Here is a 26,292-nt window from a genome sequence, read left to right as displayed (position 1 = left end):
GCACACCGCTGCCACGGCTACTGCAAGCTGAGACTCACGCACATACAGTAGCTTACTGGCAGGACAGTGGGAGGTTTGTTCATGTTTCTTTATAGCGATGAAGTCCGCAGTTTGCACCCCCTCTGTTCTATAGGCTACTCTTCGAGCTGCTTCATACGCGCCTATTGTTGACAAACCTTTGCAAATCTACAGTCCGCTGCTAATGTGGTCATGTCGCTTTAATTTTTTCTCATTTTTATTTGAATTTAATTTGATTAACCAATCTAATGTAGGCCAGTTGTTTTCTAAAACAAAATCTGAAAAGTGTGGCATGCACATGAATTCAGTTCAATTTAAAATGTATATTTTATTAATCCCAAAGTGAAATTAAATATATTTGTAACTCACATTAAAAAAAGAGTTTGAGATCCTGGTGGCTGTGGGATCTCCTGTAGCAGTCTGTATTGCAGCGAGTCTCAAGGGGCTTCTGATCTGACAGAAGTCACTTAACAGTCTCATGAAGAGGATGCACAGGGTTGTCCATGTTTTTAATTCGTTTTTTGCCCAATAATCTCCATGGGCTCCAGAGTGGTCCACAGAACAGACACAACCTTCTTTATTACCTTGTCGATAGCCTTATCGAGTCACCAGCTCTGATGTTGCTGCCCCAATAGATGTTTGCACCAAACAGTGCACTCCCCACAACAGATTTGTAGAAGATCTTAAAGCCTCCCCTTAAACAGCATTCCCCGCAAATCTGTGACTTTCAGAAGTCACAGAGATCCACTGCTCAGGAAGCATACTCAGAATTGTATCAAAAGATGTTTTCAGCTCAAGTGGACATTTTTATTTGTAAAAAAGTAAAAAAACAAAACAAAAACAAAAAACAATATGCACTTCAAAATGAACTATGCTGGACTGGTCTATTTGCATCAAATCTCAATTAAACAAATAGAAGTTTGTTTTAACACTAAATGTATGGCATTACTTGTTCATTTAGAGAGGTTTTTGCTTATTTAGTCAGTAAGCAATCATGCATCCGTAATGCTTTGGCATTTGAAGAAAAGCTTATGTGTCGCAGTGTAGTGGCCTGGATTAAAACATGCTTTTTGGGGTGTTAAATGTTTACCTGCATGGTTACACACCAACAATGTGTTGACAGCTCAGACACAGATGATAATTATGGAGGGGTGGAAAAGAGTCATGTAAGGCTCCGGTACCCAGACACCATCTGCCTGATCCTGTTACATAAAGAAAGAAACTGGAAGGAGAGTGCAATTAAAGCATTTCTAGCCCCTCCTTTTAAGCACGAAAATAAATCAGTGTCATGTACCACGACTTAAGCTGGTCACATCCATTTTTTTTATATTTAAAACAGATATTAATTATATTAAGTAGTTTGGAATGCTGCCAGAGCAAAGAGAGGCCATTCATCATGTGGAGTTATTGAAACATCGAAGGTAATGAATTTAAATTCCTGGTGTTCGTGCGGGTTATCCTGATTATGAGTGTTAGCTGAATACTGCATAATAATCTTAACAGCAAAAAGTCTGCATGACTAACAGAGTACACACTGGAGAGTAAGCTGCCATGGTCAGGCAGACGAATTGGAGAAAAAAAAAACTTTTAAATTAAAAACATTAAAGTCTCCGCATTAGAGGTAAAGTGTAAACTGCCCTCAATCCTCTATGTCTGTCTTCATTCTTACTCTTATGTGTGTTCCTGAGACTTGACGCATGATCGAAAGGACAAAATCCTGGATACTAGCGGCCAAATTGCACTTCCTCTGTTTGGATATCAAGCTCAGAGCTCGTCTGTTGTGAGCAGCTCTGACAAAATCCACAACTGATTGAGATGGAACTGCTGCTTCTTTAAATCAGAGGAGTCAGTTCACCACATACTCGTCCCTCATCTCCACTGAGCAGTACAGCACAGGTTGGTGTCGTTCGGTATGGTATCTCATGGTCCACCTTAAATCTCAGTTTTGGATAAGTGGAAGACCATGAGTGGGTAGCTGTTTTCCGGTTTTGAAAGGAGTAGGCATCCTGTTTCAGACAACTCTTCGGCCTCTCCCTTTTGAGGTTTTCCTAGTTATATTCTCCCTAAAAGCAAATTCTAAAGTACAGAGCAAAAGCACAAAACTATTCGTACTTGTGTACGCATCTTGTGACTCGACACAAGTAGCTGGAATGAGCCTCCCGAGTTATCTGATGGTAGCTCAGATTAGAGTTGCTGTTCCTCACAAAGGAGTGAGATGAAAAAATAAAAGTTCTTGATCAAGACGCCTCCTGGGCGCCTCCCTATGGAGGGTTTTGTTATCGTCCCACTGGGAAAAGATGCCCCTGGCAGACTTGGAGCTCACTGGAGGAATATCTGTTTGGATTTGGGAAGGCCATGTGGTCCTCCAGAGTGAACCAAGAGCCCATCACTGCAGAATACAGTCTGGGAGGGAATCAAATATGAGTGGAGTCTAACATTTATGTCCACCAACAGCTCAGATTCTAATGTGCATCCTGCTGGTAGTAGATGAAGAACATATTCACAAATCTTTATTGCTGCATTTGATTATTTCAAGCCTATAGTTATAAAATGATAATTAAAAAAAATAGTTTAAAAAAATAATAAGAAGGGGTTGAAAAGTTTTATCAACTGCTTCTCAGTTAAAATATCACATAGTTTTGTTAATTTGGTGCTAAGCAAACTGTTGCTTAACACTTTTGTGTAAGATTTAAACCTAATCAAAGTCACAACTGTTTGCTTGGCCATTCAAACTACAGAAACAACATGTCGCAAGCCTAAAATGCAGCAGGAATTTGTGTTAAGAACATAAAACTGAAGATTGATTGGAAATATAATCAAATAATAATGTACGCCAATTGTTTTAATAATCTACATGCTAAAAAGAAAAAAAAGTCTCTGCTTTCCTATTATCTTTCATTCATTGGGATTGAGGAAATGGGCTGCCGTGATGGAGTGTGCACCGAGGGGTCACAATGTATCAGCATGATCCAGACTTTCCCCAGGAAGTACTTGAAAGAGCCCATTGAGGAGACGTTTCCCTCTGCACTTGTTTCCTCCAAGGACATAATGCTTCTGCTTCCTTTTAAAATAAAAAGCCGGCTCAAAAGAATGGTACTACAATGCTTGAGTGATGTAAGGCTTTTATGATTTTGCATAAGCCTGTATGTACTTTATCACCTAATTAGATATTTCATTGCCTACAGTTTGGGAAAACACAAAAGAGGTGAAAAAAAACAAACAAGGAAAGCGTCCTGGACTGCAGGTGTTACATTTCATTTTATTTGCATTTGTCTTTTTTGGATGGGATTACCAACAATATTGCTCAGAGCACAGATTTACATTCCATGTTCCCCTCCCTTTCTTATTCTGTATAAAATACAGATGAGACAGCTCTCAGATATTTTATTAAGCTATAAAAACCTTTCTTATCTGACCTTGGTAGACAGATTGAGATTAAGTTGCCGAATTTGTGCACTGTCAGCTTTGCGGCTTTGATTCGAGCCATAAGGCTACAAACGACTACATCATTGTGCTGATAAATCATCACAGCTCTGGCTCGTTTGCTCTGGAATGGTTGCATTTTAACCTATGCCACCAGCTGTAGAGCTGTGTAGATATCTGTGTCATCATTTTTTGACTAATTGCCAGGAAAATCAAGTATTCATTGGGTTGCTTCAGTTGTTCAGTGTTGCAGAAGCATTTGTCTTCTTATTACCAGACAAAGATAACATTACTAAATACAAATTCCAGTTTTCAAATTCAACGAAAAAAATATCCAAATCAGCCTGGTCCCAAGAAAAAAGCGACTTTCTCCTTAAGTTCAAGCTTTGACTAAGCCAATGCAAAAGGTTTATTTTGCTTGTTTTTGAGCCACTTAGAAATGGAACTGCTGTGCTTTCGATCATTTCCTGCTGCGTAACCCAAGTGTGCATGAGCTTAAATCACATATTCTCATTCAGAATTTTCTTGCAAAGAGCAAAATTCATGTTTGGATCAACTCACAGGCCATCAAACTACCAGCCCTATTCTTGACTGTAGGTATAATCTTCTTTTTCTGAAGAATTTTCAGGATTGGTTTTAAACCAGGTGTAACCAAAGAAACTCAGATCTGCAGTGTATTAGACCTTCTTCTGCTTTGTGATTTACCAAAATTGCGCTTGGAGTAATTTTGGTAGGCTAACCAATCCTGGAAAGGTTCACCAAGAAAATAACCTTTTACGTTTTTTTCTCGTCATCTTAGCTTAGGAAAAACCATAAAACATTGGAAGTTTGTATTAAGTGAGAAATTCCTCTTGATATCACTTTGAATGGCTTTTTAAATTAAGATTTATTTATTAACAACTTTGCCAGGTCTGCAGCCTGACAGGATGCAAAATGGATGTTTCACAGGACGCCAGTGACAAAGCGTCGACTTCTGACCTTGTGTTTTCCCCAACGACCAGGAAAATACTTGCTGAACGCAGTAGGTAAACACAGCTCAAATGACAAACCTCCGTCCTCTTTTTGCCCGGGGTGCTATCTCTGCAGTGGCCAGTGTATTGAATCATTGATGATTTTGATTGTTTCTCTGGGTCACTAAATTCCACTTCATCCCAAATGTGCTGAAGCTTTTGAGCGGTGGTATTTTTAGCACTGATGTCTGCCTTTTCAGTCAACACATACAGTACTTTACAGATACAGTTGTGTTCTACAAATGTGGAAAAGTCCGGCTTTTAAATATCTGTGCTCACAATAAAAAACTGAAATGGACTAAACTTGATCAATGAAAATGAAAAATTGCAATTGCTGTTAGAACATGAAGAATTGCTAATATATACAGAATATTTTTCTGTTCTGGTACTAGAAACACCAGAATTTAAGTATCTAACTCAAGTGTGAACTTAATCTGCTCCCACTTCAGCTTCAGTAATAATAAATGTCCTAGTTTGTGTGCATGTTTGAGTATGCACAAGAATTTTGGATGCGTTTTAGTTTCATGGGAAATGCAAATAGATCAAGAGGAGCAGCTTGCACTGGTAAAAAAGTCATGTTAGGGTAATTTATTTTGACCAAGTACATAAACAAATAAATATGGGATATCTTTCTAGGTAAGCACTGGAAGGAGTTGGATTAGTCTGAATCAACCAAGGTTAGACCTTTTATGTAATAGTTAGGGGGGAAAACAAGATTAGGAAGACTAAACAAAGCAAAGCTTCTAATGTCTTCTGTGAATACCATTCATTCTGTTCCTACCAAAGTACTTTTAATGAGGAAAAGCACAAAGAGGTAAAAGCCTTGCTATTACGTAAGAGATTAAACATGCTCCAATGATACAATGAAGAAGGTTTCACCTCTAAAGCAGCTCATGATATCTAAAATAGGATTATCATCTAAAAATATTGAGTACGCTTAGCTGTTTGGAATAAAAAAAATTGACTTAAAAGTTTGTCAATAATTGGCAGCTTTACTTTTATTTTCTAGTTAGCTTGAGGCTAACTAGAACTCTAGTTACTCAATGGTAAAATCAATGGTAAAATCAGATCTTTTGCTCAGTATCAGATGCTATAAGAAAAGTGCAGCGATGTCTCTCCGTAGTGCACTCTGACATCCTAGGGGCAACCTTACATTTCCACTAAACAGCAATTTATAGGTAGAAAACAGGAGAATATGAGGAAAAAATACAAAGTGCTGTTTTATAGCCTGTCTGTAGTTTTGTTTGTCATAGAAGAGGCTAGAGTCTGTTATGACAATTTTTGACGGGCCACTCAGCGAACAGAAGAAATTGTGGACGATTGACGAAGATTTTCTGCGCTGTTTTAGAAATGTAGCCTGGCTGCAGATTTAGCAATGGCAGCAGAGGAAGTGAAAAGACACTCAGTCTGTGTTGGTCACGTTTCTAAATAGCAAGCAATTTCCGGTAAGTTTTTTAGCGTCAAACCGTCACATTACACACGCAATGGGCAAACGCTAGCGAGTAGGTAAAAAAAATGTTAACACAGTCCTACCTCCAGGAAGTCATGGTTTCTCAACAGCCGAGGGCTCAGACCCTCTGTATGAAGCGAACAGTTTAGGACAAGGGCCTTAATTTCACTGTACAGGCTGCTGTTGAAATGCTCTTAACATCTCAGCTTCAACTATTGTTGACTATGACAACTGTATGTCCTAACTTCTTCTCTGATTGGGCACAGAGGGATTTATTTGCATTAATATCAATACCATGTTGTAATGACTAAATTTCTCACAGCTGGTGAGTCTTTCTTAATCTGCACTTGGCCTTTAAAACCACTTGTGATTGTAATCATAAAATCATAAGCACTATTTTTCAAATTAACCTTAAGTACAATGAAAATATTAAAGTATGACTCCAAGAGGAAGCAATATAAGAAAAAAAAAATTCTCAGTAGTTATCAAAGGGTGGAATGTACTTTGTGTGGTTCTGTTCTCAAACTGTGAGAAAAAAATGTTTCCTCACAGCATTGGTTTTCATATGAAAGAGCCTTTCCACTGTCACTTGAATGGCATTTTTGTCATCATGATGACTTTGCAGTATAACAACACAGGCACAATGGCATCACAGCATTAGTAACATACCGAACAATAGAGAAAGTGAAGACCTTTCTTTGTCTGTACCTCATTTCTGTGCTCATTTGCATTTTCTTTTTACCCCCGAGTTGTTGTTGTTTTTGTTCCACACTGTTTTAGTTGCAGAAAAGTGGATGACATGAGCACATTCCTTCCCGTTCTTTCCTGCAACTGACCATGTTTCATTAATGCTGGAGTGCAGCCAAGGGGGTGACTGTGATATATTTCACTGCTGTGTCTGCTGTATCCACGGTAGCTACAGCACACAGGAAAGGCATGCTTCGGTGCAGAGTATAAGGAAACTGAAATGCTTCTTATTTCCCCCACAAAATAACGTAACCAGAATGTGGTAGTTGAAATAAACTAATTTTAATGGAACCCGTTGTTTGTTTTAGATTAGAAAGTTTCCCGTCACGTTTGTATTTCTGCGTGCTTTTAGCTATCTGTCCCTGTCGCGGTCGTCAGGTACTAATTCTCGACTGACCACTAACCAAACCAAGAAGGTTAACACATATTGACCATTTAAGAATATAGATGAGGCCTCTGAGGCAAAATACAGAAGCTGGATTACTGTGAGAAAGCACAGCTATAATTGGTCTCAGGGGTTTGGTGAGTAAACAGGAACATTGTTTTGAAAGTTAATTTCACTGTAGAGGATGCGCACTTCCCAATGTGTGCATGAGGGTCCTTCATACGAGCTCGGTTCAAGAGTGGATAGTGTTCGTATTGCGATAATTTATGCACTTGGCTGAACTATAACTTCTTTAAAGATATTCAGCTAGAACCTAATTTAAAAATGATAATTCAAGCACAGCCACAAGGACTGTTTAGTGATGTTAGCAGGTGTGCAAAAATCCTCCTAACTAAAAGCTGACAGACAGAAACATATTCCCAAATTCTCTCTTCAAGTCATTTAACCTCCTTGCCCTCAAACCCCCACACCTAACCTCACCACCACACTGCATCACAGCATATTAGCCATCTGCTTGCATAGCAAATCTATCGTGGCGTCAGTTGAGAGAGTAAAACTAAATTAGCTTTTGGTAGTTACAGAACAGTACCACACAAAACGTAGTTCATAATTGTGAAGGAGGAGGAAAATGAGGCATGTTTTATTTTTTATTTTATTTTAAATAATTAAAAACAAAAGAAAGATGTGGCATGTATTTGTGTTTACTCGCCTTGAGTGAATACTTTGCACCACCGCCTTTTACAGCATTTACAGTTGCACTTTTCCCCCTCATCTACAGACTGATTTTTCTCTTCCTGAAACCCTGCAAAACAGTCCAAGCTCAGTCAAAATGGATCGAGAGCCTCTGCGAACATCATTTTTTTAAGTCTTGCCACAGGCTCTTAATTTGGATTTATGTCTAAGCTTTGACTTGGTCATTCCAAAACATAAATACGCTTTGACCTAAACCAGAGGTGTCAAAATCAATTTCATTTATGGTCACATCAAGATCACGAGTGTCCGAAAAAGGGCTGGTTGTGGCAGAATCTGGTGATGAAACGACCTATTAAACTGTAAAAAATGTAGATGAGAACCTCTTATAATTAAATAATGGAGGACAACCTTTCACACTGAAGGTAATTTGACTCAATAAAAATAAAAACTGATTTGATAAGGCTGATGACATAACTCAAGTTAATACAACTTAGCTTGAAGGTGCTATTTATGTGGCAAGAGGGCCTCATAAAGAGGTGTGTCAGGCCAGATTTGACACACTGCACTTTGCAGATACAATGTGTAACAATGTGTAACGCTTTCTTTTATGTACTTATGTACAGCATACACCAAAAAAGTTTGAACTTACATCTTGAAACTGCCAAGTGTAATATCTGTTCATGAACTGTGCAGTGAGTTCCAGAAAAAGTTTTCTGCTTTTCGCCTAGTTGAGAGAGCAATAACTTCCTGCCCTTGTGGATGTTTCACAGCACATTTGTTTTCTTGTCGGCCCATGCGTACTTAAAGGACCCCTTCTGGGATATCGGCTGGCCGAGTCAAGTGGCTCGGGCCTTTTAGCGGTTGTTTGTGTCAGCAGCACACAGCAGACTCAGCGCTCGGTGCTGAGTGTGCAAATGGAAACCCGAGGGAGTTCAAGCTTTAAAACATGACACTGACTGCAATGGCAGCGAGGCTCATTGTTATGCGCCGATGAAGATACAGAAGTCTGGTGGACTCGGATGGAGCGTGGTCACACAGGAAAACCAGGAGGGGGATTTATGAAACAGTGGAGAAATTCAACACCTCTCCAACTTTTGCACCTGTTGAACGCAGGAAAACAGACTGTCCCCATTTCGTCAGGTTTCATGTTACATGTTAAACAGCGCTGCTATAAATAAAAAGCAGCCTAAATCTAAAAAGATATCACACAGCCTAAACCGGGAACACAGATTAGACCTCGGTCTGCAGGAGTACTTCTGAGCAGATGACCAACTTGAAAACAATCTAAGGAAACAGCTTAAGTTGCATCTAAAGTGCCCCTAAACATTGACCCAGAATATGCAACCGGACAGTTAAACCGAAGCTTTTTTTCTTTGTGGCCTGAAAAAAAAAGGAGAATAAAAACAAGTGGTCATTTTACACTTGGATGCCTGTCAGGTGTGTGCGATTATATTCTCTTAGTGGAGAGTCGCTCACGAACGTTCCTTCACACTGCTTTGCTTTGCTTCAGAGAGCAATTCAAGCACAATCCTGTGCAGGGGCTCTGCACGAGTAAAAAAATCGGATGATATCTGTATATGCAAACTGTATTCTATATTCAAACAACTTTTCTGTAATTCCTTCCATAATTTCTTCCTTCCAAGTTCTGCATTTTTTTTCCCCTTCTCACATCCTTCCTTCTTTCTTTGGCTTTCACTTCCCATCTTTCCTCCTTAATTTCCCTTTCAAACTCTTGTGGTTTTCGAGGTTCAGTATTCAAAGCCCAACCTTGATAGAAATAACTATAGTGAATTCATAGTGAACTTTTCTATCTATAATTTAATGTGGGTGGAGAATGGGCGGATTTGAGTGTGGAAAAGTAGGGAAAAATCTCAAGAAGGGCACTCGTATTCCCACAATTCATGCAAATAATTAAACCCTAAACAAACTCCATGCAGGCAAATCCAATTCCATATTTGTGCCTCTTCATGCCGAGGGAAACAAGCTGGAAGGGAAACTGGCTGCAGATTAATTATCAAATCATCTGGGTTCCCTCAGCTCTCAGCCTCTGCTACACTCTGCTAATAACATTCCCGCTGCTGCATTTTTATACCCCCGATATGCAAAAGTTCAAAGAGAGTTCACGTCTCCTCTTTGATAAACAATGCTGGATGTCTTCTGCGGTCCTTGGCAGAGCTGGCGGCACTGGCTGCACTGCGCTGCCAGTGGCTTTGTGGAGTGTGCTGGCCGGAGGAATTCAGGAGGACTAGGAAAAGGGCGTGGCACCAGGAGCTGCGCATTCCAAAGGCCCTCTGACAGAGGCGAGGAATGCCGACACTGGACTTAGTCACAAGCCTCTAAGAAACATGAGACACGTTTCCTAACTCAGTTTTGGAAACACAGGGGACATCACTCACCGTTGAGAAACTATTCACACAAAGCTGCAGCATTCTTCCATAGATTCAGTTCAAAATAGCTGCTTAAAAAAGAAAAAAAAAAAACAGGTACCACAGTCATTTCAATGGAATTTTAATTTGCACATTCACTGTTTTCTTGTGCTCCTAATGAAGTTTTTCTAAAGATAACAGAAACTTCCTCCCTTCACAGCAACCTCTCCCTAACAAAGATTTAGACATTGTTTTGACTATTTCATTTTTTACGTAATCCAAAGAGATCGAAAGACGAGTCATGCGTTATGTAGTTATCTCTCATTAGGCTATATTTTGTAAGAGTTGCCAGTGTGTGCAAAGAAGCTAGCAAGAAAAGTTAGGCGGTTCACTTGTCTGTACAGTCATTTTTCTTGGAAAAACAAAAGATACAAACTTATTTAATAAAATGTAATAGTAAGTTGGAATACAAATCAAAAACCCCCCAAACAGGATTTCCAAACACAAAAACAATATCTGCAAGACAAATGACTGCTAGTCTATTTTAATCATTTGTTTACACAAATGTTATGTCTTACCAGGGGTTTAGAGTGGCCTTTCAAGGAGCCTAAACCAGGCCCTCCAAACATGCTGTGTTAGTGATTATTGTCCTGTTGGTACACACCTGTGTACCAACAGGTGTGTACCAACGTTTGTTTGCAGATTTTTCAATCATATGATCCAAACGTCACCAAACTACCAACACTCAAACCGATAATAAACACTGTGCTGCATTCAAATACAATTGGACATCCAATCCGCCACAGCTATGTTCCTGTTCAATTCACTGTCCTTTATTTTATGCATCAGCTTGTGTCTCATCTTCTGATCCCACTTTGATTTCATTTTCGCCTTATTTAGCTGTGCACCACATGGGGTCACAAAGACCAAGGGACCTCATCTACAATTAGAGCAGCTCAACAGACCAGAAAGCAAAGGTTAATGCGGTAAAAAGAGAAATAAGTCAGAAATAACCTTGACATGGTTGCAATTGAGACATCCATGGATGAGAGCAGATAAAAAGAGAACCTCAAAAGATATACAGATTATTAGCTACTGCACTCAGAAATGGGTTTTATGCGAAACTTTACTGATCAAGCATAAAATAAAATTCTGAATGCATTAGAAAACAAATTCTGAAAATGTTCAATATAAAATAATACACTTGATGTATAGTTTGAAGAAATATATATATTTTTTTACATTTATTTTATAATGGAGTGTTTAAATTAATAACATTTTTAGTAAATTCTGTATTTATTCGAAACCCTTGCACTGAAGCAAAATTTGGCTTCAGTTGCTCAGCAAACCAAACCGTTGACTTGGCCTCCAGATTTCGACGATCTGAATCAAAACATGAATGTTTGAGAAATGGCGCTCCGATCAACAGAAACCGATTTAAAGGTTTCGCTGACAATTTCTTGGTGACAGACTCCACAGGGGTCTTGGCCTTGAGATATCAGAGTGGTTTGGCACTGCTATTTAGTTTGTGGTCATAATGATTACCCAATTGTTGCATAAATTTACAGAATTCAAACTAATGTCTGGAATTTTCCCCACATTTACTACATGAAAGGGAACAAATAAGTGGTAAAAACCTGCAAAATCAAGATAATAAAGCAATTTTCTCTTTAATGAGGATGCAAGCTTCAAAGTAACTGCAGTGAACATGAACTATGACATTTTTTAAGTCTAATGAGAAAGTAAATCACGGTTATATTTAATTTAAGTAGGACAGTTTCTTAAATTGCTAACAAACTTCAACGACAGTCTCGTCCAACCTGGAAGCACCTTAAAGCCAGCCTGTTGTGCATGAGAAAGCTCCTGCGGTAATGAAACAGAGGCGGGAGGGAGAGAGAATAAGCGTCTGGGCACAGCTCATCGAGCGGCTCAGCCATGAATCCCAGCCCCAACAACCGGGTGCTGCCGCAAGGTGAAAGACACATCCGTCAGGCCGCTCGTGTCACTGGAGCAGATTTGATTTGTCAAGATGCGAGACCTTGAGGCATGCAACGCTGGCTCACATGCATCTTCTGCCTCCCACACAACACAATGCGAGACGGTAGCGCGCAGAAACTCAACTGAGAGGTCAGCGTCGCTCACTCTGGCACGCTGGGAGCGTGCTGTGAAACTGGCTACGAAGCTGCAGTTCAAAACATAAAGATAAGTCTTACCATCAATATAATTAAAAAGAAAACAAATCTAAAGATTGCTTCTGTTGTATTTTTTGCCTCGCTTTATTTTGAGAAAAGCATTGTTGTGAACATTAATATACAATCTCACTTTATTCCAATACAGCTCCTTCTAAAGTTACATGGTTACACTTTACCTTTCCCACCATCTGTGTGATAGTTACCAACAGGAGGTTTTCTCTCAAGCTCCTGCTCTGAAACAAATGTCACCAAGCCCACAATAACCTTGGGTGAAGCTGCTACTTCCAAAGCCTCCCCTGTGATGTTTCTGCTTGGGTTCAAAGGTCTTCTGACTCAGGGATGAGTGTGGGCTCAAGGGAGACATTCGGGAGTGTGACTGAGCCACCGGTTGACACCCAGCCTAGAGCCGCTCTATTGAAGGATGGCCGGTTCAGAGCATAATCCCCCTGGAGAGCGGGGACCTCTGGGAACGTCTCCACCTGCAGCGCTGCAATGGGGTCGGGTCTCGGCGCCTTGCTGAAACCTCCGAAAGGGGTTGCCACCCTGGAGGTGACAGAGGGACGGTGTTAATGTTGGCTGCCATGTGCTAATGAGAGTCACTGCTGTGACATTTGAAGTTGTGTTACTAATTAAAGCCAGGATGTGACCAGGGGGGTGTTCTGCAAGTCTGCATTGGTTACAGAGAGGTACACAGCATGTTAGGTGTAGGCAGTGTTCTATATGATTAAATCGAAAAGGGCAAATTGTTACAAGAGGCAAAAGTTGCACAGTTTTAACGTATGAAATGCTAGACTTTGGAATGGAAATGTTTTGGATAATGATAGCACAATGCAAGATGGCCACAAGGAGCCACAAGGAGTGAATTTGGAGAAATACGTCTGCTTTTTTAAGAAAAACATGATCGAAAATATTAAATCGCTAAACTGTATATATGTATATCACGTAATTGGATGTATTATTAGATGTTTTTGGTTTTATTGGAAAGCTTCCTTTTCTGTGAAAACAAATTACTTAAGGGCAAATTCTGCTGACACCTAGTGGGGAAGCTGCAGAATGCAAACAGGTGAAGCTTCATCCCGTATTTAGTTTTCAAGAAATTATTTATTATCGCTATGCAGTGTAAAGATTTTTCAAAAGATAATTAAAGGGGTTATATAGAATATACTGACATCTGGTGGCAGCGTTTTAAAATGCATCCATCAAAGCATATTCATCTAATTTGTTATTGATAAATAAGCTATGCAATTAAATGCACCATGTGGGACTCTGCTGACTCCTAGTGGTGAAGTTGCAGATTGCATCCCTCTGAATGTGTGCTACATCCCCGAATAATTTTCTGGAAAATAAATAAATAAGTTCTTGATATATTAAGTATAAATTTGTAATCAATAAGTTAAAGAATTAACGCGACAGACTCATCACACCTACTAGTGAAGTAGACGGTGAATATGCAACAATTCACACTTAATTACCTACAAATAATAGATTTTGGAAACATATTGCAAAGATTTAGTCTAAAGAAATTGCCTAATGAAAAGAACAGTATGTGAAATCTGGCACATAGTGAGCTAAATAACTGCATATGGTGGATTATGTAAAGCACTGGTAGACGTACGCATGGATTAGATTATGTAAATCATCCTTATTTCAGCTGGAGTACCTCCTGATGAGTGCTACCTGTTGAAGCTTTTGTATCCTGGCAGGTTTGTCTGGGGCTCCAGTTCCGGCATGCGGGAAACGAGCGTGTCAGCCAAAGCAGGGTCACTGATGATGGCCTGCTCCCAGGGCGAGTGGTATGACTTTGGCACAGCTGTACTGTTGAACTTCTCTGGAGGGATGTCCTTCAAAGGACCTCCATATCCTGAGCAGGTCATACAACACAGATATGAATTTTCTTCATTTTCTGTGCATTTTTTATCACTCATTTTCTTCTCACATGCTTTCGAAAAAGCATACAAAGGAGGACAGAAGTTATTGTACAGTGTCTGGCAAAAGTAGCTGTAGTCCTTGAACTTTTGTCACAACCCACAAAACCTCATGTCACAGTCCTAGAATATTTGGGATTTGGTTTTCTTTTGTGTTTGTATTTTGATCCATTTCTTTGTGGTTTATTTACGTTCTGTTAACCTGGTAAAAACAACTCCCATGTCCTACATTTTCTTTTGTACAGAGGGTCTGGGCTGTCGGCTATTGAGAAACAACTGCTTCTTGGACATGTGGGCTCTTTTGAAGTTTTAAATGTTACACAATTGCTAACGTTTGTACTTGACATATGTAATGCGCCAGCTTTACGCTATGAAGTTTAGCGGAAATTTCATGTGCTGCAAACAATCATCCCCTGCTGTGAAGAGAAAAGTGCTGAACTGAGTGAGGCATGTTCACTTCCACTACACTGTCATTGCTAAAACTGCAGGCAGAAAAACGATTTCTCGTTCACAAGTTCTCCTTCTGTTCTGCTGATTGGCCTGGTAGAAATTCCACCGGAGGAATCCAAGTAAATGGGAGAAAGCACAAGCTGTGCTGCAAGCGACAGTTGAATTGAGCGGAATAGTGCAGAAAGGCAATAGCCAGCCTAATGTTCAATGGATACTGTCATATAATGTATTATTGCTCAACAGGTCTTGCTATGCTATATTCTGTTCATCAGTATGGCTTTAAAGATTTTATTGTATCTTCTGTATTTAGTTTCCTCATTATTTCTTTGTTCTGACTATAATAAACCTTCTCTATTTACTGTGGAGAGTGTTGAGGCATGATCAGGCTCTAAAATCGTGTCTCGTGCTTTGAACTTCAATCCATCACCTAAAAAAAAAAAAAAAAAATTGTAAGAGGTTTTGTTTGAACAACATATCAACTAAAGATTCCTTGCAGACGGTGGAATGTGTAAAATGTTCACGTGGGCGTGTGATATTGCTGTTTTTGTTAAAGTTCACAGCAAAACAAACAAAGAGGCTGGGTTAAGCATGCATGTCTCCTCGCTTTGCACATGGATGTTGACGGGGAGAGGCCTTTCCAAAGCACTATCCTTCAAGCTCAGAGCTTCACTGAGGGGGGGCTCAGCCGTTATGTAATGTGCTGGGGGGGGGGGGGGCGGGTTGTCTGTTCACCTCCTAACCTCATACAATGAACAATTCCCCCTCCTTTCCTGAGTTTATGTTTCACCCTGCAGGAAGCAGGAGGGAGCAAACAGAACTGAAGGGGAAGTTTACACATTTTAGGGGAGAATCCGTAACAAAGCACTGTGTTATTTTTATTTATTTATTTATTTTTGAAGAATACTGTAGCTGAGGTCAAACATTTGGCTGATATTTTCTCTTGCACAGCCAGCTAATTGAAGAGAGAGCGAGAGAAACACGGATTTCTGAAGAAGAGTTTAATATTTATGACCGCAGTCTTATTAAGATCCTCCAAAGCTTCAAATTAAAACGAAACATGCACCTCCGTGGGAGCCGGAGGTGCTATTTTAAGACTTTTAAACCATCCGACACCGTTTGCACTTTGGCCCGGTTTCTGCAACAGCTGGAGTGACTTCATTCGGATACAGTAGGGATGGTGTCTGGTCCAGAAATAACTGGCCCTACCCCATCCCAGGATGCACTGATCCTTAACGCAGCGTTGGTTTTCTGTCAGCTGGACTAAACTTTAGGACATGAAGGGAGGATGTGGGCGCAATGCAGATGGTATCTGTGGCCGGAGGGGCAAACAGGAAACATGTCCTGTGGGGCAAAACTCAACAAATTTTTAAAAAGATGTTCAAGGCTGATGGGGAGGGGAGCGAGGTTAAGGACTATAAAACCGATGGGCGAAGAAGGGAATGTGAGGGCGGAAAACAAAGCAGTGGAATGATTAAAAAAAAAAAAAAGTGTAATCATATTTTTGCCTGAGGGCGGCAGATTCCAGGCAAGAAGAAACTGTTTTGCTTTGTGATCAAAGCCTGCGTCAGGACAAACAATGAAAACGGTTGAATCCTTATCAAAACAGGGAACAGCCAGTACTCTGCGCACAGCACGTCCTCTAGGCGTCTCCACCCGAAGCAAAAGCTGCGTTGTACACTTAATGAATATGTAATAAAGAATTTAAATAACGTAAACGAAGCTTGTTCAAAGTTTATTTAGACTGAATTATGGAAATAAAGTAAATATTCTCAGCGGGGCGCTGGTCGCGAGAGAGAGAGAGAGCAGAGCAGAGCAGAGCAGAGCGATGGAACGGAGCTCGGCCAGACACTTTTAGCCACAGCGTATCAACAGCACATGATTCCACAGGGTCCTTGAAACACGTTGCAGTGCACTGTATCAGCAATGTTACTGACCCGGGGCGATGCTGTCCGGATTTGGCACCATTGTGGTATCTGATGCATTGGATGTCACTTGACAAGGCTGCTGGACACCCAAGTCATTCCCACCGCCGGTGGTGGGGTTGTACTCGGTCTGGAAAACTTCTTGGCTCTGTGAGAGAGATCAAAGAGATGGAAAAAAAGTTGATTTTTGCTCAAAGTCCTGACAGCCTATTTTCAAATTCTGGTGGAGTCCAACATATTTTTAGTGTTTGTAAAAAAAATTATTGGTATTTCAAAGACTATGTACCCTATACAAGACTATAGGGCCTTTAAATGGATCTGGCCCACAGCATCACTGATCCTCCTTTGTACTTAGCAGTGGTTTTCACACCACTCTTTGCTGATGTTCTCTAACAGTTGGCTTTTATATATATATATATATATTTTTTTTTTTTTTTACCCCTTCTCCATCCTCCAGACTAGTGACCAGTTTGTAAAATCAAAAAAAACAGACTCTTACTTACCCAAAAGTGAAAAGCTAATTGTTACATTGGCTTGAAATGGATTATTATGGGTGCCAGGGTGTAATGGTCTTAAAAACACCCATATCTCCATGGTAAAAGGTTGTTTTCTCTAACTGTTAGAGTCCAGCATGGGGTAATGAAGGAAATCAAAGTGTGTTAAAAGTTAGATTTGAGGTTTTCTCTGCACTAAACATACTGGACATGTTGTCTTGTGGATATATTTTCCACTTTTTGATTGCTACTTTTTTTTCTGGTAAGTAGATAAAATACATTTTTACAATTCTCTGCCAACTTTTTGACACGTTGTTTTCTTGGCTCGGGATGAATTATACTGCAGCGTAGGCTCTCGGCTTTCATCCATCGGAAAGATATTTATGATGATTTACTCTGGGACTTCCTCAGGAAATGTTGACAACTTGAAACAAAATGCCCCCATCGCCCAGAGCAATAAATAAAGCGAGAAGTGTGAGTCTTTCTTTTTAGTTCAACTTTAGGGGGTTAAAATCTTAGGTATAGGTGAAGCATAATAATTATCTTATTTACAAAATTCAAGGGGGCAAAGTGATGTATAAAAAGCTAACAGAGAGGAAAAAGGAAAAGGGAGGGAAACAAGAGCTCTAATATTTAATTAAGTGTTACAAAGAGAAACCTGGTGTGCCTTGACTGCATTTTACAAGAGACAGGTCAGGCAGAGAGGGGGAAGAGCGGACTTGGCATACACATGAAGCACATTAATAAGGCCACTCATGTCCTGGTGAAATATATGTACTGTATTTTTCAGACTATAAGTCGCTACTTTTTTCCTACGCTTTGAACCATGAGGCTTATAGTCCAGTGCGGCTTTTCTGTGGATTTTTCTTCAACCACCAGGGGGCTCTTTAGCAGGAAGTGAATCATTGGCAGTCAAAATTGGAAATTGTAGACGCTGCCATTAGTAAAGGGCTGGAAATGCCGAGGACGGACGGAGGAAATCAATCCACAGAGCCACCAGATGCGTTTGGCCTGAGTGCAGTGCTCATCAGAGCGACCTGTGGCCTTTTATTGAGAAACGATGTCACCTGCGAAAAACTCCGCCCACAACAGGAAGTCAACATGAAAACAATATTCAACAGAAATCAAAGAAGAAAGTGCTCATTTTCATTTAGAACAAGCACATCCTAGAAGCAGGCACGACGGAGAAACGTATTCAAACTCATACCCCCTCATCATGGAAACAACACAAAGAAGTTCATATGATGCAGCTTTTAAGTTGAAGGCCATCGATCTGGCTGTACATAGAGCCGCTCGCTGCCCGTAAGCTCGGCGTGAACGAGTCCATGGTTCGGCGTTGGAGACGCAGGGCTGCGTCCTTAATAACAGATTTATTAAGGACCCAAGCCTCTGCTGTGTCCTTGTGGAAAACCGAGAGCGGCGGGGATACCAGCGGCTTACAGCCCTGTGCGACTTATATATGTACGTTTCCAGTTTTCTTTTTCTTTTTTACTTTGTGGGTGAGGCTTATAGTGAGGTGCGCTTTAAAGTCCGGAAAACATGGTAAATTAAGTTGTAACTAGTTTTAGGTGACTCTTGTTTCAGTGACTGCATGACATCACCATACGCAGGCCTGGCATAGTAATTTTATTATGGTCCTGTATTATAAAAATGATACAGAATTACTAAATCTTTTGACAAATATACAGTTGTAGACAAACTCAAGTGGGAGTTCTAGACACCTAGTTGCTGTAATTTTCTGTCTTGCTGTTATTTTGAATGTTTTCTGCCTTTGGGACAGGGCTGTCAAGCAACAGATCCTCTAAAGATCAAAATTTAAAACTGCTTCAATACAAAGTTATTTCTTAACTCGTTCATATAGGTGGAGAAATTAGTCATGCTATAACTCAGTAGAATATAGCTAGCACATTCATTGTATGTTGTTTTTATTAAAATTTTAATGGATGTCTTCTTTTATAATTATATTTCTACTTCCTTTGTTTACTCAGGTACCTAAGAAATGCTTTACCTTTGATGGAGAAAGAAAGGGAGCTGTAAAACAAAATTTAAAAGGACACACACAAAAAAAAAATCTAATACACTAATTACAACATTCACAAAAACATTATACACACACAAAATGTGATTTTCAGGTTTTCATCATTGCTTTCTTTCCTGTTTTTTTTTTTTTTTAAAAAAACTGTGGTTTATCTGCGAAGTGATTGTGACTTTTCTACATTTTTGCTGCAAAATAAGTTTTGCAATAAACTGAAGTCTAGGAGGGGTTAGGAGATCCTGAAGACATGCTAATCAGGATGACTTAAAAAAAATTGACACAAGTCTGGTTTCTTGAAAACCAGACTTGAAAACCAGTCAACAAACCCCATATTTGTTGACTCACCAACAAATATGGGGAATTTGCACTGTACTGCTCCCAAAGTATATATTTTCCCACAGCAGCATCTATCTGCTACCCTTGCTAAACTCAATAATTAAGAGCTTGTGACTCAACCGTAAAAACTGTTTTTGCACATAAGCTTTTGTTTAAATTAAACAATCTGATGGCCACAGTTGGGATATTTTGTGGATTTGCATTCAGAGAAGCCATGCTGTGACTTCACACTTTAAATTCAACGCTCTGTACCAACTCTGTATAATGTACATATTAGGGTGATTACAGTTCTATTACAGTTACACTTCTATTTGTGTTTTTCCCTTACATTTAGCTGGTTGTTGGTTTCATTTTGGATGCTCTCAAAAGTGTATTTTTCAGAGCGTCTCTGGCGCATTTTGAAAAGTCGGGAGCCCCGGTTGGAGGCGAGCGACAGCTCCTCCAGCATGATGTCTTTAGGCACACTCACTTTCTTCCCAAGGTCCATGTGTGCATCTGTGAGGGAGTGAGAGGAGACTATGTTAGATATTCTGTGCATTTGTGCACAAATGGTGATCACACCACTTTTGCCTGTTTATATGCAGGCAACAATAAGCAAAGATGTCTGTACCTCTTGAACTTTTTCTAATTTTTTAAATCAATGTATTTTATTAGGATCTTATTTTTCAAATGAGCACGCACAATGACATTTTTAGTTTATCGATTGGTTTCAATACGTTTGTTCTGTTTGTATTTATTAGTAGTTCTTCATTGCCAAACGAAGACTATTTTTGCACGACATGCAACTGCTTCCAGAATGATGAATGAGATTTTTTTCTCCGCACGTCAACTCATGTCTGTCGCTTGTTTTGCAGTTAGCTCCTCATGCTGATCATGTAGATGTCACAAGCCTGCATCTAAATACGAGATCTATAATTTGCCAGAATAACTTTCAGCTGTCAGAAGCCTTCAGACTCCCCCCACCTCCCCCAACCCAGCAGAGCACAGTTGTCCTCCCCCTGGAATAACATGTTTGAATGACAAAGACAAAGGGATTATTTCTTGGGCCTATAAATGCATTGGCTTGTTTGTTTGTTTATAGTCAAAGCTCAACATGAGAGAGAAAGTAAATGGATAAAATGATCGGAATGCGAGGTAAAACCAAAAGAACGGACAGGTCAAGGTGAGGATGTATCAGATGGGTACCTTCCTGGCCTTGCACCTCTCTGCAGATTGCTGCCGCCTGCATTTTCCTCTCCCTGGTTGTCATGGTGGAAAACTGCGACATGATGGCTGCCCCTGGGAATTTGTTGCCGTGAGGCACAGAAAAGTCACAGGAGACACCTCACATCAGTACAAGCTCTTCAGATAAAAAAAAACAAAACAAAAAAAAAAAACGGGAGACCAAACAAGAGGCAATCTAGGCATTGATTGGCCAACATATAGCATCCACTGCACGCACAAAAACCCACCGAAGCAGACAGAATTTATTAGGGTGGTGAAAAGGGCAAAGTTAGCACATCCCTTTAAATAACCTTGGGTTGTTAAACGCCAAGCACATGCTCTTCAGATGTGGCAGCTGGCCATGTCAGGCGTATCTGGGAATCAATATGTTTGAAATTGCCCGGGTGGCCTGATGTTGGGGACGTGGCTGGAGAACAAGGTGCTGTCACAGCTAACATGCGAGGCAGCGAATAAAATCAGCACAAAGTTTTACCCCAAGGTGCACGGCAACATGAGCAGCCATATAAAGTCACTTAAAACAAAGAAATTACTCATTGTTATTCATATTTCAAATTAAAAGGTGTAACCAATGAGTTTCACAAATTTTATTTTTAACAATCCTGAAAATGTGTCTAAGCAAACGTGAATATTTGCTAAAACTAACTGAGAAACACGGAGGAGTACCAGGAAAATCCAGTGGAAACAATTCCAAGTGGTGAGCAAGGTCGTGTTTGATCCAAAGCACAAGTGTCACATCAGAGGTGGGAAGCACACCTGCGGAGAGGCCCCTGTGATGCTTACCTGTCCTGAAGGCCCCTCAGGGGGTCGCCTCAAGTTGTGCCTGTCTCCTCGGGGTGGGAAGCCGGAAAGGTGAGAGGCTGCCGTAGAGTAGATCAGAGTGGGTGCTCGCGATCCCCGACACTGGAGTTCGTGGCGGGGAGGGGGGTTGAATCCTGACCTGACTGACTGTGTGACTGAATAAGTGGGCAAGTGGGTGGGTGGGTGTCAGTTTGTCTGTTGTCATTGGTATTTGGTTCACAAGCTCTAAATTTAGACCCCTGCGCCAACTGCCTACTTTGCCCTCCTGTTAGCCAGCAACAGCTCAGGATTGTGTGCACTGATTTATGAATGAGAGTAGCTTAAATAGTATTTTTGTTTTCGTTGAAACTTAAGTGGTATGTTTGTATTGAACAGAATTAATGAAATAATTAATGCAAAAATGGAAACAAAATTTGAACATGCCTTAAAAGTAGCTATGAACAATTAAAGCTCATTTCAGGATGACAAACCAAAACTGAATGTGTTTATTTTAAGCAAACATTTTTCCCTCATGTCACTTGGACATGTACCTTTTAATAAATCTTTTGAGTTCGGCTATCTTGGAAATGAAAACATAAAGTGTTCAGGCTCTTTCTGTGTGGGGTCGTATTAAACTATCAGGAGTCAGTGTTAGCCTTCATCTCAGTTTCATGGAAAATTTGTGGGCAGAACTGAAAAGCGTGTGAGCAAGGTGACTGACAAACCAAACTCTGTTGCGCCAGTTCTGTATGGAAGAACGGGACAAAATTCTTACCTACTATTGCAATATGCTTGAAGAAGAATATCCAAAACTTTTAACCAAAGTCAGACAGTTTAAAGGCAGTTCAACAAGATATTGAAATATAAACTTCTGACTTTGAAATCAAAACAAAAAAAAAAAAACCTAAAATTTTTGTACTGCAAATAATGCACACATTTCACAACAGTAAATGTAGAAAAGTACAACAATCTCTGGAAATGTTTATATTATTTTCTGACATTTAGCAAATATAAATTGCCTTGATAATCATTGCAGACCTACAACTGCAAAGGTTTTGTCTGATTTAACAACAGACAGTGAGAATCGGTTGTGTCCCCCTAGGGAGTGCATGTGGTTTTAGCTGTGTCTGTTGTGCAGTAGTGTTTTGCCAACATGGGGCATAACTGACATACTGGACATGCACTTAAAAACACTTTGCTCAAAAGAATTAAAACAAAATTAGCTGTAATCTTCCACAATAGTTCCTGAAAAGCGAAAATCTGTTGGGAATGTGGTCTTGAAAGTTTGTTTTAAATGCAGTTATGGAAAAAAAAATGTCACTCATTTGTCTTAAATTACCACCACTATGTTTTTATTAACCTATATAAGTCTTACCTATATATACTTTATTTATTACTATAAGAGACATGAGGAAGGATGACTGAGTTTTCACCTCAGAGCAACAGGATTATTCTATGTACTGCCATCTTAAACATTTCCTAATTTGCTGGTGCTGCTTTGTATGGCACTTGCTCACATTCCATTTCGACAAAAGGCGAATCATTTCCCAGATCTAAATTGCTAAGGGAAATTTCTGTTTATAGTCTCCCCTTATTCTGTTATCTCTCGTTCTCTAATGGCCCAGCTACAGTAGGTTGACCCTGTTTTTACATAACCAGCGGTCACCATGGAAATGAGTCCTGCTCCCCCAACCCCCACCGCGCTGTACGTGGAGCAACTCTTATTAAAAGAAATCCTTCTGGGAAGGTGCAGCAAGCAACAAGTGGCCCAAAGCAAATTTCTTTTCGGCTTGGAGTGAAACGCAAAGAACACAAACACAAATAATTACAGGTTGAGAAACAGTGCTACTTAGCTGTGTTTATTTTGTTAAAAAACAAAAAAACAAAAAAAAAAACACGTCAGAAAGTATGTTTCAGTATCAAACAGCACTATGAATTATGGCTATTATTTGAAAGCAACCTGTGCCATCACAACCTCCCCACCCACGATAATGGGAAAAGGTAAAGATGTGCACAAAACCCCTTAAAATAAACATTTTTAATGAAAACTTCCCCATAGTTGCCAAATGAATTGCTGATTAAAAATTCCCCAATCAATGTGTAAAAAGTAAGGTATATATTCCTGTGACAGGACTGAATTTGTCAAAGAGATTAAATATGTATGTATTTTTTTACATTTTGTATTTCTGCCACTGAATAAAGGTTCCCAAATGTAACTCCAATTATGTTACCGCAATAGAGGAAGAGTTATTTTAGAGGTTTTTACACATCTTTATAAGAAGGAAGCATAAATCATCAATCAGATAAGCTGTAGCAAAACAAAACACCAAGTGAAAACAACAAGTGACCAGTGAGATAAATCCTACTCATGTTACTGGCATTGCCCAGAGAGAATCACGTCAAAACAACATTTAGCCTATGCAGAAAACACACAACCACACTTTAGTTTTTGGAGATGATTATGAATTTTTCTTAACAAAGCACACCCCGCACACAGTTTTCATAAAACCTTTTCACAGTGAACCTGTTACCTAAGCAAAGTTTTCGATCCAACTCTTAATGCCAACTTAAAGTCCATTGCCTCTCTAAATACTCTAGTTGATTTATTCCATTTGCTACAAACTCCAAACGAGCCTTTACTTGTTTTTTTCCCCAATTAATTAATGAAAACAGTTGGGCAGTCATCAAATCCTCTTACGCTCATTTAGGCCACATGTTAAAGCATACTGCTCCAAAAAAAAGAAGAAGAAGAAAAAAGCCTCTTCTCGTTTGTTGGTTACTTGACATATCTGCCTCCAGCTAACCGTATTATGGTGCTAACCTCTTCTCGAGTTACAAGCGCTCATTTCAAACACATACCTGATCGCAAAATGACATGATGATGTCTGCCAGTGGAGAAACCTAGCCAACTCTTCACTTTCTCCTCAAGTTTTGTGTTTCAAACACTAATCAAAATGACCAATCAGAAATTCACAAACACTTCAAGAACCACCACACATATAAAAGGTTGACAGCAAAATGGGGGTGAGTTGCAGATGCATAAAATACAACACAATTTTTAAAGAAAAAAAAAAGATAAATTGGGCTATAGATTATTTTCCTTATTTTTTTAGCCTCATGTCTTTTCTTAAAAACATCAAACAGAAGAAATCGCTGAGAGGGATTCCTTCATTTACTGGTTGAAATCTTAGTTGGGGCCTTTGCGTAAAGTTTGTATCAAACAGTATCAAACAGCACTATGAATTATGACTACTAGTAGCCATAATTCATATGGCTATTAAGTGAAAGTAAGCCTGCATGTCCAGGCTTACTTGGGCTTTTGTTCTGGTTTGGTCTCACATTGCAGACTGAAGCATGTTAGGGTAATTATCGACATAAAAACTACTCAAATCATTGAATATTTATCAAATCCTGTGGCCTCACCTTACTACACCTAAGGTAGTGTACATATAGTCTAATAATCTAATCTCCATGCAGCATGGCAGCTCGGATATAAAAAAAATCCGACATATAAAAGAATGCATATGAATGTTCCAAAAATGAATCATTAATGACATTACTTACATGTTACGCTATGCAGAAACTCTGTCTGCATTGATACATTCTCTCATGTTGAATACTGGAAGCGGCTCCAACGGTAAGGCAATCCAACCTATTATCTGAGTAATTCAGCTAATACCTATTAGACCATAATTGTACATTCATAGACTGTGTTTAAAGGATTGGACCTTCATCCCAAGATGGTCAAGTAAACATTTTGCATGAAAAAAAAGAAAGAAAAGAAAACACAAACACACACAGTAGAATACATGAACACATAATGTAATTAATGTGAAGGCATTTTATGTTTCACAAAATGTGTTGAATTTCTTTAGATTAACATCCATCTAAGAAAAGTTTTTAGACATGGAAATGTATCCAACAAGAAACAGATATGACCGTGTGTGGAGGGTTCAGTGATGGACTGACAAACTGTGGTGTACCCCTCCTCTCACCTACTGAATGCTTTGAGACCCAACCGCAACCCTGAAGAGGAGTAAGCAGATCCTTAAGGGTGAAGGAAAAGTCTGAAATTTCAACACTGAAAACATGAATCAACAATAAAAGATCTTTAGTGTGGAGATAACTCATCATTTCTGGACCCAAGAGAATGTTGAATTTGTCCTGCGCAAACTCAAGTGGAACGAGTTAAAACTAACAAACACTGAAAATTAGCTGTTGTGGTTATTTAATTATGCTGGCAACACACAGTTATTGACATCTTTTCTAATTTCTCATGCATATATCAATTTGTCCTAATCATCCTAATCATCTTCTGTAACAAAGCTTAATGTAGCCGATTGATGTCCATCCTCACTCGTATATCCCTTCTAAACAACATACTCATTCCTTCAACAAGGTACATTTCTTAAATATTACTGGCCCTCCTGGTAAAGATGAAAAAGCTTGAAAAATAAGTTAATCTTTAATTGTGGTCGCATAACCTCACAAATATATTTGTTTGTTTTTTCTTTTTACACAATCATCGGCGCAATAGTTCACTGCAGACCTAATAATTTATAGAAGAACTGTAACTGAAGCATCTTCTTGATTTATAATTTCCTTTTTTTAAAAAGTTGATCAGTGTCTAGGAACTTTTCATTTGTAATTTACAGAATCTTGTATAACGGTATTTAAAAACTGCCTTTACTGTATTTATCCAGTTGTCTCTTATTTTAAAATGACAGAAAAGCAAACCTGAAAAGAATCTGGAAACCAAGCACTTTCTTTTACTGCATTGTATATGTACCGTATTTTCCGCACTATAAGGCGCATCTTCAATGAATGGCCTATTTTAGGACTTTT

General features: G+C 39.4%; 2 protein-coding genes across 3 annotated transcripts in view; both read right to left on the bottom strand.

Annotated features, from left to right (window-relative positions):
• Positions 1-12,343: 12,343 nt before the first annotated feature.
• Positions 12,344-21,565, bottom strand: LOC106960792 (myozenin-2). Of its 2 annotated transcripts, none has more exons than XM_015054124.1 (6): positions 21,334-21,444; positions 20,632-20,724; positions 19,775-19,941; positions 16,594-16,729; positions 13,962-14,145; positions 12,344-12,827 (listed from the first exon to the last, which is right to left on the bottom strand). In XM_015054124.1, the coding sequence occupies exons 2-6, from the start codon at positions 20,711-20,713 to the stop codon at positions 12,602-12,604; spliced, it is 795 nt and encodes a 264-aa protein (XP_014909610.1). In that variant the 5' UTR covers positions 20,714-20,724; positions 21,334-21,444; the 3' UTR covers positions 12,344-12,601. The 2 variants fall into 2 exon arrangements, with proteins under 2 accessions (XP_014909610.1, XP_014909609.1); XM_015054123.1 differs by lacking the exon at positions 21,334-21,444 and adding an exon at positions 21,451-21,565 and having other exon boundaries at positions 12,356-12,827.
• A 195-nt stretch (positions 21,566-21,760) lies between these two features.
• Positions 21,761-26,292, bottom strand: part of synpo2a (synaptopodin 2a) — a 28,401-nt gene continuing 23,869 nt past the window's right edge. The window contains exon 6 of the mRNA XM_015054121.1: positions 21,761-22,192. The gene's annotated coding sequence lies outside the window, so the exon portion shown is untranslated. The remainder of the gene's footprint in view (positions 22,193-26,292) is intronic.

This window comes from Poecilia latipinna, unplaced genomic scaffold (assembly GCF_001443285.1).
Source record: "Poecilia latipinna isolate Pla-1442-1.1 unplaced genomic scaffold, P_latipinna-1.0 Scaffold1229, whole genome shotgun sequence".
Classification (NCBI taxonomy): domain Eukaryota; kingdom Metazoa; phylum Chordata; class Actinopteri; order Cyprinodontiformes; family Poeciliidae; genus Poecilia; species Poecilia latipinna.
This window is presented reverse-complemented; position numbering and strand designations above follow the sequence as displayed.

What these genes read in the sequence shown, in the direction of transcription:
- LOC106960792 (XM_015054123.1), bottom strand. Translation starts at nt 20,713, where the DNA reads ATGTCGCAGTTTTCCACCATGACAACCAGGGAGAGGAAAATGCAGGCG. An exon ending in TCCGGACAGCATCGCCCCGG is followed by an intron (nt 14,146 to 16,593) that starts GTCAGTAACATT and finishes TGACCTGCTCAG; the next exon opens with GATATGGAGGTCCTTTGAAG. An exon ending in GGATACAAAAGCTTCAACAG is followed by an intron (nt 12,828 to 13,961) that starts GTAGCACTCATC and finishes TGTCACCTCCAG; the next exon opens with GGTGGCAACCCCTTTCGGAG.